The sequence below is a fragment of the Neomonachus schauinslandi genome, chromosome 5 (assembly GCF_002201575.2).
Source record: "Neomonachus schauinslandi chromosome 5, ASM220157v2, whole genome shotgun sequence".
NCBI lineage: Eukaryota > Metazoa > Chordata > Mammalia > Carnivora > Phocidae > Neomonachus > Neomonachus schauinslandi.
In genome coordinates, this window is record NC_058407.1 from 124,887,383 (window position 1) to 124,902,923 (window position 15,541).

The following is a 15,541-nucleotide window of genomic DNA, read 5'->3' on the forward strand; positions in this document are numbered from 1 at the left end:
TGGGCGCCTGGGTGGCTCAGTTGGTTAAGCGACTGCCTTCGGCTCAGGTCATGATCCTGGAGTCCCGGGATCGAGTCCCACATCGGGCTCCCTGCTCGGCGGGGAGTCTGCTTCTCCCTCTGCCCTCTTCCCTCTTGTGCTCACTGTCTCTCATTCTCTCTCTCAGATAAATAAATAAAAAATCTTTAAAAAAATTTAAAAAAATAAGATTTTATTTATTTGGGCGCCTGGGTGGCTCAGTCGGTTAAGCGACTGCCTTCGGCTCAGGTCATGATCCTGGAGTCCCGGGATCGAGTCCCGCATCGGGCTCCCTGCTCGGCGGGGAGTCTGCTTCTCCCTCTGACCCTCTTCCCTCTCGTGCCATCTCTCATTCTCTCTCACTCAAATAAATAAATGAATTTTTTTTTAAAAATCAGTTTAAAAAAAAAAGAAAAGAAAAAGCTTAAAATTCCTGCTTTATGTGGGCTGGGGGTCTTGCTCCGTCTTTTCTGAGATGTCCACATTGGTCTGGGAACCTCCCATGTTACTGAAATTTAAATAAGCATCCTTGGGCCACATTTGCTATGTAGGGCGAAACACCATCACTCTCGCTGAAATTGAAGTAAGTGGCCTTTATCCAAGATCTTCAAAGAGCTTTGCTAGTGAGCAGATTGTATCATCTCATCTGAAGCTGAGAGAAACAAAGCCCGCAAATCAGGCCGCACAGGACAAAGGACCCAGCATAAGTCTTAGTCTCAGACCTTCAGAATCCTAGTCCTTATCTCTTAGTTTGATTATTACAGGGTTAGTGTGTGTGCTCATATGACAGTCTGGGAGGGAAAAAAGGGCAGAGAGGGACTTTTGTTTTCAATTCTAGAAATAAATTCACTTTATTGTGAATTATCTTGGTGGTGCCTGTGACCTCTGCAAGAGAGACTCCCCGGGGTCACGACCCGGGCTGTAAACAGGAGACAGCAGGAGGAATCACTGTGCCACAAAGTGAGAGCATGGGGGCCCAGCCTGAGTGGCATGTACCCCAGTGGCTCATCAGCCAAACATGAAGTAACTTGACTGATGAAAAACTGGCAAAGGGCTAAGGAAGACGGTTGTGCAAGACCGAGTCGGTCCTGTCCCTCACCGCAACCCCGGTTTGCTCGAGGCATCTTCATGCTGCCGCTATGGGTTGTGCAACGACCTGGGGTACATATACAGGCACAGGGAGGCCAACTCTGGGCATCAGGGCCACTTGGATGATACACTCACACTCGTAGACACACACCCACACAATGCTGTCCTCCTCTTTAAAAAAATACGTCTTCCCAACGATTCCTATAAATGGTCAACAGTGCTCAAGAACAGAGGCAACACTGGGGAGGTCAGATTACAAACCCCCGTGTGCCCAAATAAATACTACAACCAGGATGTTTGTAGTGTGTCTTGGGGTTTCCAGATCACCCCTCCGTGTCCTCACCAAACTCAGTAAAATAATTGGTAAAGAAATCATTATCCCCCTTCTCCTGATGAGGAAGTTGAAACTCGAGGAGATCCGTTGATTCATTCAATGTCCCAGAGCCGTTGGGGGATGGGAACTAGAACCTGGAACTTTCCAGCGAGGGTAGAAATGATCTTAAGGAGGATGGCAAGAAACTGTAATCTCTAGGCATTTTGTGGTAAGAAGAGGGGTGGTGGCGGTTGGTGAGGGTTGACTGAGAAAACCCTTGGGCTGACTCTGCAAATTGTTCTGGATGGACTTGGTATAGATCATCCTCACTGAAATCTTGTCAACCTATCGTATGGTGGTTAATCACGTTTTCTGTTACAATTATCTTATTCATCTTATGTGGAAAATTGGAATTTCTGTTGTTCAAATCCGACCACGGAGGAATGCTTTTCATTAAGATCCCTGAGCTGTGTGAAGACCACCACCAAGCCCCTCAGAGCAAGGGGATCGTGAAGAGGACCTCCAGTGCTCAGTACTTTTGGAAAAAGTCTTTAACACCTGCCGCTCACGGTTCTCCTGGGGCCATTTATTTGGAACTCTTGGAGACCCACAGATGGAAATCTTTCTGAGAATATTGTTCACAGTTACACTGCTGATAAATGACCTCAGGCCTCTTCCCTCAGCTAGTGAATCACCTGGGATCAAACAATGCTGAGTGGGAGGAAGTGGGGCCATCCTCCCCAACCCCACTCTGAGCATCCAAGCGCACACCTGCAGATAGCCACGTTTTGTCTTTCCGTGGCATTTTTCAAAAGATCAAAGAAAGCCAAACATGTTACTCAGTAGTAAGTAAAACGGATGCCCAGGGTACACCCTGAATGGCCGTAATAACCAGAAGGCATCACATTCTCTTCTGCCAGCACCTTCTTCATACCCGTGCATCTAAGGTAAAGTTCTTACATGCCCATCAGACCACCCTGGATTCCCAGGCAAGATTGGAGCTCAGCAAACACCCCGAAGATGCGCCTCTTCAGTGGCTCTGAGAGCCTCAGGGGCACAGAGGAGGGTCATACCCTGGCCTCTGGGTCAGGCCAGCTGGGCAACACCTACAGCTCTTCCCTGACGGGTCTTCTCCCACTCCCCCTGTCCCATGCTGTCCTCAGCTAGGGAAAACCCAGTGCCGACTTGGCATGCCCTCTTTGTCGTCTCATGCAGCTTATTTTCTCTGCTGGAGCAGAGACTCGTGAAAGATACCACCTCTGGATTGCCAGAGAAGTCATGTAAGAATAAGGCAGAGCTGTCTTTTGGATGGTTAGGTGGCAACTCTCTTCCATCGGTTGTGTAAGCGTGCACGCTGTCTGAACCACTTCAGTCTTTAATCCTTTTCCCTCTTCCTGGCCACGTTTTGACTCGCCCTGTTTTTTTAATATCTTCCCTGGGAGACGGTCAAGGTCGGAGAAGGTGAAAACTCACCCCAGTTGAAGGGCGAGGATGCCCCGTTACCCTGAGGATGGGTGCGGTGAGGGAGAACTTGGGTAAATTGGGGCAGGCCTTGAATCATGCATTTTTGGTAGGTTTGACTCTGAATAATGGCACATTCCAGTTCATGTTCACCACCAGGTTCGTCTCTGACAGACTCTCCTGGAATTGTATAACGGGCTGCATAAAATAAAATGAGATTTTCAAAGACCTTCCTCTGCCTTTGCTAACCTGCCCCTCCCCTCCGGTACATTTTCATTTAGCAGATGAGTCAAATAATGAACTAAAAGCTATGTTCACACTTAAAAGGGTTGTTCCTGATGGCTGGTTTTGAGTTGCATGCTAGTTATAAGCCTCTCCTCGAAGGTTAACGATTAGCCCGCCATCGACCATTAGCTGCACTGTGGGTGTAAATGTTTGACAGGAGAGCACACATCCCCGTACGGGACCGTGCGCGTGAGCGCTCAGCATGTCCTTGGTGGGAATGGAAAGGAACGGCGTGTGAGTAGAAATGGGCCATTGTGGAAACCCTGGACAGTGTTCCTGTTAATTTGTACACTGTTAAATGATTTACATTCTGATGGGATCTGGTAATCCCCGAAGGGCAATTGCACGCATTCCTCTGTCTCCCAGCCCTGACAGTCTATATCAATTATGGTGGCCATAAAGCTCTCTCGGCTGGTTACGCATAAAGAATTATTGTGCCTGATTCTTCCATCTGCTCTCTCCTTGGTTCTCTTAGCCCACATTTCTAAGGTGGTTCGGTAGCAAATATGATTATCCATCTTTGTAATTACTGAGCCTGAAAGAGCCCAAATGAGATCCCTCCTTCAAAAGATACAGGCTTGCTTGAGTGTGTTGTTTTGAATTCCATGATCCAGTTGTGGACCACAAAAAGAAATTAATTAGAAAACCATGAGTTTGGTTTATAATTCAAGGGAAAAGTAACTCTAGTTTTAGCTAACTTTGATGATAGATACAGTTCTGAGAACATGTTGGCAGAGACCAAGTCCTTATTTTTTTTACTAGAAAGAGAATTGACATAGTAGTTGCAGGTGTACAACATAATGATCCAATATTTGTGTACCTTGTGAAATGATTCCCAGAGTAGGTCTAGTTAGTATCCATCACCCCACATATACATTTTTTTTCTTGCGATGAGAACTTTCAAGATCTACCTCTCTTAGCAGCCTTCAAATATATGGTATAATAACAACTATAGTTACTGTGGTGTATATTACATCCTCAGGACTTACTTATTTTATAAACTGGGAAGTTTTTACCTGTTGATCCCCTTTACCCACTTCCCCCGCTGCCACCCCCCTGCCTCTGGCAACCACCAACCTGTTCTCTGTATCTATGAATTTGAATTTTCTTTCTTTCTTTTGGATTCCACGTATAAGTGATATCATATAATACTCGTCTTTCTCTGTCTGGCTTATTTCACTTAGCATAATGCCTTCAAGATCCATCCATGGTGTTCCAATGGCAAGATTTCGTCCTTTTTTATGGCTGAGTAATATTCCATAGTGTGTCTATCCCACATTTTCTTTATCCATTCATCAGTTGATGGACACTTAGGTTATTTCCATGTTTACAGCTGGCTGTCATAAATAATGCTGCAGTGAACAGGGGGGTGAAGATCTTTTTTCGAGTTGGTGTTTTCATTTCCTTTGGACAAGTACCCAGAAGTGGACTTGCTGGGTCATAGGCTATTTCTATTTTTAATTTTTTGAGGAACCTCCATTGTGTTTTCTGTAGAGGCTGCCCCACTTTACACCCCCACTGAGAGTGCACAAGGGTTCCTTTTCCTCCACATGCTCGCCAACACATGCCATTTCTTGTCTTTTTGATAATAGCCATTCTAACAAATGTCAGGTGATAACCCCTGAATCCTTATTGACTTAGGCGAATGCATGCACTCCGGGAGGTCACCTGCTAGACGAGAGGTTGCAGGATTGTTTCCAGCCTCCTCTTAAGGCCTTGTGGCTTTGGGAGAGTCCTTTGACATTTTTGGATTTCTGATCTCAATAAAAGCAGAGGGCGGGGCTAGCTGGTGTCGTCGAAGCCTTGCTTAGCTCTAACGTGCTGTGGTCCCGTCCGCTGTAGCATCTAGTGATATGAGAGAGAGAAAAAGAAAAAAATGGACATTTCTACTGAAGTTTCAAAACGGAAGTACATTAGTTCATTTGTTTATTATTTTTCTGTGCTAATGGACTCCAGAGTTCCCTCTGTTTGTTTTTTTTAAGATCTTATTTATTTGACAGAGAGAGAGAGCACAAGAAGGGGAAGCAGCAGAGGGAAAGGGGGAGGGAGAAGCAGGCTCCCCGCTGAGCAAGGAGCCCCACTCTGGCCTCGATCCCAGTATGCTGGGATCATGACCCGAGCGGAAGGCAGACACTTAATCGACTGAGCCACCCAGGCGCCCCAGAGTTACCCTCTGTTTCTAAGATCTAAACTGTATATGGCAATACAGTGTCATGCACTTAAAATCTGTGAAGAGGGTAGATCTCATGTTAAGTGTTTTGTACCATGTGGTAAACACACACACACATAAAGGGACACGAAGACCCTTTTGGAGGTGATGGATGTGTTTATCACCTTCAGTGTGGTGATGGTATCACAGATGTTTGCACACGGCCTCACTCCTCAAATTGTATATATTAAACATGCAGGTTTTTTGTGTATCAATTACACCTTAAACAGGTGTTTAGGAAACAGATATGAACTATATACATATTGAAATATATATGTATTCGATTTTTTTCAAAAACCACGGAGAGGTTTATGTCCTTTTAAGACCATATCCATAGATCGTGATTAAATGTTTTTTTGAAAAAAGATTTTATTTATTTGACAGAGGGAGACACAGCGAGAGAGGGAACACAAGCAGGGGGAGCGGCAGAGGGAGAGGGAGAAGCAGGCTTCCCGCCGGGCAGGGAGCCCGATGCGGGGCTTGATCCCAGGACCCTGGGATCATGACCTGAGCCGAAGGCAGACGCTTAACGACTGAGCCACCCAGACACCCCATGATTAAATATTTAAGGAAAGAAGCATTTTTAAACTTAGACTCTGTGGGGCACCTGGGTGGCTCAGTCAGATCCCAGGGTCCTGGGATGGAGCCCCACATCGGGCTCCCTGCTCAGCGGGGACCCTCTCCCTCTGCCTGCCGCTCCCCCTGCTTGTGCTCGCTCTCTCTGACAAATAAATAAATTAAGTCTTTAAAAAAATAAAAAATAAATAAATAAACTTAGATTCTGTGGCAATGCTGGTCTAAAGAACTCTCTGCAATGACGGAAGTGCTCTGTATCTGCTCCGAACCCATGGTAGCCAACAGCTACATCCAACTGTTAGTGCTTGAAGCAATGAGGCCATTGCGATGAGAAACTGTATTTTTAATTTCATTTCCTTTTAATTTGAAGAGTTACAATCCTGTTATGACTTTTTTTTTTTCCTTCAATAAAGCCTTATTCCTGGTTCTAAGGTAGAGTTTACAAAGAAAACACAATTGGATATCAAGTAACCTTACTCCATTGATGAACCAGATTAACAAATTTGTAAAACACTCAGGACTGGCCCACAACCTGATTTCTCAAGATTTAACAGATAAGGCCTTTGAGGTGACTGAGAAGGCCCAGGACCACTGGGTCCCTTCTGGCTGAAAGCTGTGAATGGGATGTCCGGGAGCATTTGGGGTCAAGTCATTCAGACCACAGATATTCTGAGGGTTTGAGATTCTGGGGGATAGCTCAGAAAAGGAAGACCGGGCCTTTTTTTAAGGAGATGTTGTAAAGAAATCAGTAAAAGTACCAAACTTACCTTCCTTGTTGATTTTTCCTTTCAGGAGCTGATCGACGTTGACAGTGAAGTGGTATTTGAATTGGCCTCCTATATTTTACAGGTAGGTAGTTCTGCCCTCATCTGTGCATCCCAGAGCCAGACCCAGAAGAGACAGGAATAAGATTTAGCATCCACAGCTAGCTGCCATATCCTCTCCCTATTCATCGTCTTAATTATTTATAGCACTAACGGGAAGGAGCTACGCCGTAGCAGTAAATAGGAGCTTCTGGTATTCCCAAGTTTTAGCACGGTGTCTCTCTGCAAAGGAAAAACTGTGTGTATATCATTTGAGTCTGGGGGAAACTGAGATCATTCAGTGACTCCATTTTCTTCAGGTTTGGTGCCCTCCCCACTCTGGAGAAAGCCAAGTCAATAGCAGAATTAATTGTCAAGAGAATCATTTCATACCGCGTGGAAAGGCAAGGAGAGACCGTTAGCTTATGCGTAAAAGAGTTATTAATGAAAATTAGCAACAATGACAAATTAGTCACACTGGCAAGATGAATTGAAAGAAGGTCATTAATTTATTTCTCCCAGAAAGCTTTATTGAACAACTACCATATTCAAGGCATGGTGCTAGATTCATTAAAGGTTCCATGGTTCCTCTGTAGTATAATCGGGAAGGAGCCCGCAGTACAAGACAACACAATTAACTCGAGACAGAGACAGCTCTACCCAGACACACCTTCCGATTCCGAATCTTTAAACTAGAAAAAGGTAAACCAGGGTCTAAGAAGGGGAAATGTGTATTTTGCCATTATGGATCGCTTTCTTTGTATATAACTTTCTAAAGTGTGATTTAGTGTCTCGGATTCAGGTGGCAAATGCCTGGTCTTTCCTTGTCGGCTTCCTGTAGCAGATAGGACAACAGAAGTAGTAAGCTGAGCTTCCTCAGTACAGAAGTTGTTGTGACCAGGGAATGTGTTTGAAAGTCTGGCACACTGGACTGGAACGTTTCACTGACATTGACTTTTTTTCTTCTACAGGAGGCAAAGGGAGATTTTTCTAGGTGAGTTTACAAAAGGTTGGGGGGTTTTTTGGTTTTGTTATTTTGGGGGGGTCATGTGCTCTGTAACATCTCTATTAAAAGAAATTATTCTTTGGATCCTTTGTAGGAGGACAGTGCTCTCATATTATATATTAATGATGAGCTCCAACTACCTCAGGCAGAGGAAACGTTATAATAGCAAGGAGGATCTTCTGTACTAAATGAAAAGCCTAGAGGTGACTAAAAGCTGAGAGTCGCACCCAGTGTCACCCATGGCCATTGTCTAGAGGGTTGTCAGGTTGCCCAAGTGTGTCCATGGAGTTGGGAATCACCACTCTGGTGTGACTAGGGCTTCAGATAACCCTGTGATGTGGATATCTTTTTTTCTCTCTCTCATTTTTAGTCCCCTGACCCTCCAGAGGACAAATGCTATGCCATAGGGAGATTTCCTTCATAAAAGTATTACAGTCCTCCGCTTCTACTTTTCTTCCTTCTCTGGATAGTACACTGGAGAGAATGTCAACACTTAACCACTGGGGACACTGTGGGCTGCTTATTAACCCCGTAGAAATGCCAGCTTCAGCCTTGCCGTTCATTCCCTGAGGCATCGCCTGCCACCCCACGTGGTTGCATTGCCTCTCAGCTTCTCATGATCGCGACTGGAGCCTGTACAGAATAGGGAGGGGAGCCCCACACCAACAGGACTGTCTGCTCAAAGAAGACGTGACTCCTGGTATTCTATGTTATTGAACTCCCTGAGAGATGTCTGGGATAGCCTGTGTGTTAGAATCAGGGTCTAAAGGTCCAAGAAAACAGAGTGTCAGGGCATAGCATTCTGGCTTATCGATAGGAAATTAGCAAAATTGGCATTAAAAAGAAAAACAAATCCTGCCTCTACTCCTTGAAGGAACTTGTGTGTGTTCTCATGCTTTGGTGGATTTGATCTGTAACGTAAATATCTTGGGTTTTGCAGGCCCTACAATCTCTGTTGTCATTACTCAGCTCTACCTTTGCAAATGTAAAAGCAGCCACAGACAGTAGGTAAATAAATGAACGTAACAGTGTTCCAATAAAACTTTATTTATAAACTTGGAAATCTGAATTCTGTATACCTTTTCTTGTATCATGAAATACTATTCTTTTGATTTTTTTTTCCTAACCATTTAAAGAATGTAAAAGCCATTCTTAGCTCGTGGGCCATATAAAAACAGGCAGAGGGCTGGATCTAGCTGGTGAGTTGCAGTGTGTTTACCCCGGATTCTAAAATTAGTCCCTTCAGCTCAGTTTGAATATTTGCATAAGGAGACCTCCAGGCCCCTTTTATTTAGACTTCCCAAGTTCTTGCTATAAAGCAGAGATAGTCAATTTTTTTTTTAAACTAAGGCTGTTTTACAGCCTGAGCTGGAGACCTTAAACATTGTAGGTGGCCAATGACCATTGACCACATTTGTTGAATGAAACATTTTCTATATCCTGAAGATATCCTGTTTTTTATAGTTGTTACTTTTTTATGCCCTTCATTTAACATTGGAATTGGGGGGGGTTGATAAGTGCAGGGTCATTATACTTACAAAGGTTTCTGGTCTCATGAAAAATCGTTTTAACAACCACAGGTCCAGTGGATTCTCTGAAGGTACTTTTCTCCCCTTGGCTTTCACGAGCTCTGAACTCTGCTGTAAATATTATTTATTTTTGAGAGTCCCCTGACAGGATGGAATGTGAACTGGGACCAGCGGAGTCTGGCCCCCCAGATCATGGGAACGTGTGGCCACAGGGATTGCCAAGGAGGAGGATGTGTAGGCCTGGCCTCCCAGTAATTCATGGCCCCCTAATGAGCTTGTGGAATGCCAGCTTGTGGGAAACAAAGGATCCTGCTTTAGCTTCATTTGTCAAAGCGCTGCCTCTCGGTTTGTTTGTCCCCAGCTGTCTGGCGAGAGAACTAGCCGCCAGGGGAGGGAGAGGTCAGACACCTTAGCCCAAAGGTCAGTTTATCTGCCAGCCTAGCACTCCCATCGTGGAAGGTGGAGGTGATCTATTATGTGCGGTGCCCTGATAAACACCCGGTGTCTGCAGCAGGCCCGTTTGGAGGCTCCCGGGGCCTGGAGTTTGGGAAGAAGAGAAGTGATTCTAAATTCCTTGTTTGGGCCTCTTCCCACCTGGAGTTTGGGAAGAAGAGAAGTACTTCTAAATTCCTTGTTTGGGCCTCTTCCCACCTATGCCCAGGGAAAGCCCCAGAACATTGACGTTGATCATTTTTGGTTTGGTGGCTGAACATTAGGCATGTTAGATGTCCCATTCTCATAATTGAGTATTTTAGAGTTATCTTTTGCCCTATTAATAATTAATGCAGAGCTGTGCCACCTTAGTTGTATTTAACTGGAAGACCTCGACTTGTATACATACCCTGTAAATATAATACATCTTCCTGAACAGTGTCAATAAAATGAGATGTCGGTTTAGAATACAGAGAACACCACAGAAGGCTTTTAATTTTTTTTAAAGATTTATTTATTTATTCATTTATTCATTTATTTGTTTTAGTTTATTTATTTGACAGAGAGAGAGCAAGAGCACAAGCCGGGGGAACAGCAGAGGGAGGGGGAGAAGCAGGCTTCCTGCAAAGCAGGGAGCCCGACGCAGGGCTCGATCCCAGGACCCTGGGATCACAACCCGAGCCAAAGGCAGACACCTAATGACTGAGCCACCCAGGCACCTCAAGATTTATTTATTTATTTTAGAGAGAGAGAGAAAAAGAGAGTGTGAGCAGAGCGTGAAGGAGAGAGAGAGAATCTCAAGCAGACTCCCCACTGAGTGTGGAGCCCCACGCGGGACTTGATCCCTGGATCCTGAGATCATGACCTGAGCCGAATTCAAGAGTCAGACACTTACCTGACTGAACCACTTGGGTGCCCCTGCAGAGGGCTTTTAAATAAGGCATGGTCCAGGGCTTAAGTCTAGGATATTCTAGAATCTAGAGGCTTAAAGAGCCTTTTTAAACTAATGGTCACACACGAAAGACAAAGTAACACTTTCATAACTGGAGGGTCCTGAATCTAACTTCCTAGAAGGCTATTTTGCCCCTGGGGGTGCTATTATTCTATATATTTACGTGTCAGTGAATATATATGAATTACATTGAGGGGAATGAATATTAAACATCTACAAATTATGGGAGCAGTTTCCTTGAAATACAAGAGGAAACGGGTTTTTTTTACAAAAAGGAGAAGTCAAAAGTGCTGATATACTTTAATAGAAGGAGAACTGTGTACGGACAACCCAGAATCAAAATCCTCACAGGCTGTTCTGTTTCTTCTTTTGGACTCATTTTGCCCAGCAGAGCCCTGAAGGCTTATTCTTACATAACTCCCTTTTCTTTCCAATGAGTGGAAATGCTCACCGTCCTGTCTTCTTGGACTTGGCCATGAAATGCTGGGTTGAGCATTGCTGAAAGAAAATGACCGGGGTCTAGATAGATACGAAGCATTGTCCCTGGTAGGAAGAAATCTGTGTCATACATGTTCATATTCTAACATAATGGGACAGATTTGTGAGATAGCATTAAAGGTTTAGGAAGTGGTCTTATCTAAAAATAATATTTTCTCACTTGTATTATTTTCCTTAGCACAGCATGATAATCGTACTTCCCTTCCTGGTGTCTGTTTGTGTACAAAAATGAGTGTCCATCAACAATCCGGAAATGTAGAGTTGGCGTTTCTGTTTAAAAACCATTGAATAGCCTAAGAATTGCTAAGCGTGGCGGCTCTGTAGGCAGATGTTAGGTTGAGAAGGATCAATGCTGTTTAAAAACAGAAAGTTCTTATTTGATAATCGCTTCTGGACATTGGTCAGCTAACAAACACTCCCCGTGATTTATACATACTTTATGCATCACAAACGCTGCAGTGGTTTGAGCGCTGAACACCGATATTTCCTATTTAAAAAATTAAAGAAAAAACCTTGAGTTATTATAGGAAAATAATAATCTCTTCCTTAAAAAGGTCAGTGCTGGAACACCTCATTGAATCAACTGAACAGGACATCCAGATTGTATAGTTACATTCTGATGTAATTTAACAGAAGACTTCTTGCTACATTGTATGCAAAAACTTGATTTTTTTTTTTTTTTTCTCTAAGGGGACCTTTACTGAAAAGCCTCGTGACCAGTCTCTTATCTTGATTTGGAGAATCACCTCACATTTTACTTTCTATCAGCCCTTTTGATACTTCCAGAAGGGTGCTGCGAGAAAAGGAAAGAAAAATCGTTCTTAAACATTTTGTCAAATCAATCGATTAAAAAATAGCTTATGCTGAACAGCACAACTAAATGCCCAAATCACACTACCTTTAATATAAAGAACCATCCAAACATTAACAGGGACTAGTGAAAAAACATCTGTTATATAGAATTTTTTGTTAAGATTTATTGAAACCAGATCAGTAAAGCTCTGTTACACTGGGCCGTCTGTTGGGACCTGGAAATATCTTTGTTATAGAGGACCAGATGTACTGATGCTAATCATTAAAACAGGATTCTACCAGTATAAGATTTATCAGGACCAGTAAGCAAACAGCACCTGGAAAACACTGATATTAACATTTCACGTGAAGGTCTGTGGGCCACATTTTGCTTACCTGTTCTGCCGAGCCTGTCATGTGCCTAAGGGGCAGGAGAAGGGAAACCTACATCTGCAGGCTCTCTGTTCCAAAATAAACACAGCCAACCACAGGAAAAGAAGTGAAGCTGTGATCGAGTACTTGGGGTCAGTTTATATGACATCTGTACAAAGTGAAATGCAGGTCCAAGTATTAGCTCAGCAGAGTTCAGGAGTAGGTAAGAAATTTCACCGTGTCCCGTTTAGCAACCTACAGGCTTCTAATTCCATTTCTTAAAATAATAATAAGATATTAATAATAGAAATAATAATGTTTTCTAAAACAGAGCATTGCATTACTCAGTCAGTACTAAGGAGTGAGCAGTCCTCCATCACAGGGGAAATTGATTTTTCCCTCCCTTTCAGGAGAGGAGTTGGAGTATTTATATGTGCTGGGAAATTCCCTTTAACTTTCACAGGCTGCATGTTCTCAGGTCTCTGGGGGTATAGTTAGAAGCAAAAAAAAAAAAAAAAGTAATGACCTTTTGATATTTTATCTTCTGTAAACTGTGGGACCGTGTGTTCACTAGTCTGGAAAGACAAAATGAAATTTCTGTGACAAAAAAAAAGTATACCCTCTTGATTTTTTGTCTTTTGTTTGAAATCTTTTCTGCCTTTTCAACAAGCATTTCTGCATTAACGTAAATGAAGCTTGGCCCTTTGGTGTCTGAAAACTCCAGGTTTGTGGGCCTTTTTGTCAGACCAGAACGAGACCTTTCAGGCAGTCATAAGTTAAAGGCAGAATTTTAGAAGATCCACAGGAAAAGAAGACAAAGAGCTGGTTTTCTTCGGAAAGACTTATTTATTTATTTATTTATTTTTAAAGATTTTATTTATTTATTTGAGAGAGAGAGAATGAGAGACAGAGAGCACAAGAGGGAAGAGGGTAGAGGGAGAAGGAGACCCCCCTGCTGAGCAGGGAGCCCAATGTGGGACTCGATCCCGGGACTCCAGGATCATGACCTGAGCCGAAGGCAGTCGCTTAACCAACTGAGCCACCCAGGCACCCGGAAAGACTTTTTTAATAACATAAACATTAGTGTAGATTACTATCTTTACAAAGATGACAATGTTATTTTCTTGCCCGGTGTTGAAAGTTGATTAATCTAAGGCACCAGCCTGTAAATCACAGTTCTGAGTCCACTGATATCATTACTTTGCATTTCCATAAATTTTACTACTACTAAAGCAAGCTTGGCTTTAAATCATTATTGGGGCATTTGATCATTTGGCATATGTTTTCCAGCAATTTTTTAATTGGCTTCTTGAAAGAAACAGACTGGTAGTAATCATATAGTGAGCGAAATAGAGTTGCTGAGACTCTTAGATAATTAGTCTCAGACAGTGGTGTTTGGAATAGTCAACATTTGGAATATAACTGATATAACCTCATAGTATCTATAATACACCAAATTTGCAAATGTCCCTATTGGAAACTTTCTAGAAAATTTATCTGTTAAGCTTGAAACACATCTGTCAGCCCAAAGAAGAGTTTCTGTGGGAAGAATTTAAATTTATATAATTCTCCTATATTATTTCACAGGAAGGGAGAGAGAGGGAGAGAGAGAGAAAGGGGTGTGTGATGTTTTTCCCATGATTTAAGCGAGAAACAGCCGGAATCTTTCACGCCGGCAAGGCCTTTTGAAAGGAAGGGAATCTGTGAAAATTTGAAACAAAATGTTCAAGTGGATAAGTTATAAATTGTTACAGAAATCTTTGTTTTAAGCACAAAAGTCCATTTTACTGAGCTTTTCAAGTGTGTAATTCACATTTTCTGAGCATAGAAAAGTATTCAGATAGGGTATTTTGCAGGATGTTAATCTTCAAATCCTGTGGGAATGGTTTAGATCTAAAGTAAGGAGGAGATTTTATATTATGATAGCTGTGTCTTTTGTGAAGCCTTGTCAGTATCTTTTTTCGAGTTGACCTTGTGAATAGCACAGCAGCTCATGGCTTTAACACGACATCAGTTTTTCAAAATTAAGATGCCCACTCTAAAGGGTAATGTAGCAAATTCATCAGTTGCTTCTTCTTGTGCTATTTAAGATTATTGTCTTCAATTGTAGACTTAGAAAAATTTTTAAAAACTGGTTTTGAATGTTACAAGTTTACAACTATGTTAGGAACTCATAAAATGTTTTGCATCACCCTAGGAAGGCAAACTCACTAGTGAAGAAAAAAAAAATCTTTACTTAGATATATATTAGTACTTAGCATCAGAAATAAAGGCACATAATTCATAATGTTTGTAATGTTGCCCCTCTGTACAGTGTGGCCTGTTTATCCATGATCCGTGCCCATGGATCTAGAATCTGGAATCTAGAATCTAGAATCCCATGCTAGAGAGGTCTCGGGGGGGGGGGGGGGGGGCAGGTGCTTCCGTTTGTCCGCAGATGGTCACACAATTGCCAGGAGAACCTTTACAGACAACATCCCAGCTACAGCTTTTTGAGCCCTCCCTACACACCTGAAAGAAAGTAGGTGATAGGGAGGAGGTCGGCAAGTGTCTCATTTTCTTTGTTATAACATGGACTTGAACTTGGTTCACAAAGAAGAAGGAGAAAGAAATAGTTCCCTGCATTTTTTTTTTTAAGATTTTATTTATTTATTTGAGAGAGGGAGAGCATGAGTAGGGGGAGAGGCAGATGGAGAGGGAGAGGCAGACTCCCCACTGAGCATGGACCCTGATGTGAGGCTCGATCCCAGGACCATGTGATCATGACCTGAGCCAAAGGCAGACGCTTTTTGTTTGTTTGTTTAATTTTATTTTATTATGTTATGTTAATCACCATACATTACATCATTAGTTTTTGATGTAGTGTTCCATGATTCATTGTTTGCGTATAACACCCAGTGCTCCATTCAATACGTGCCCTCTTTAATACCCATCACCAGGCTAACCCAGCCCCCTAACCCCCTCCCCTCTAGAACCCTCAGTTTGTTTCTCAGAGTCCATAGTCTCTCATGGTTCATCTCCCCCTCCGATTTCCCCCCCTTCATTTTTCCCTTCCTACTATCTTCTCTCTTTTTTTTTTTTAACATATAACGTATTATTTGTTTCAGGGGTACAGGTCTGTGATTCAACAGTCTTACACAATTCACAGCGCTCACCATAGCACATACCCTCCCCAATGTCCATCACCCAGCCACCCCATCCCTCCC

General features: G+C 42.9%; 1 protein-coding gene across 2 annotated transcripts in view; it reads left to right on the forward strand.

Annotated features, from left to right (window-relative positions):
• Positions 1-15,541, forward strand: part of FRMD4A (FERM domain containing 4A) — a 293,292-nt gene that overhangs the window by 192,446 nt on the left and 85,305 nt on the right. For both annotated transcript variants that reach the window (XM_044915543.1, XM_044915542.1), the window contains exons 6-7: positions 6,744-6,800; positions 7,726-7,748. In XM_044915543.1, the coding sequence (XP_044771478.1) occupies positions 6,744-6,800; positions 7,726-7,748 (80 nt within the window). The remainder of the gene's footprint in view (positions 1-6,743; positions 6,801-7,725; positions 7,749-15,541) is intronic.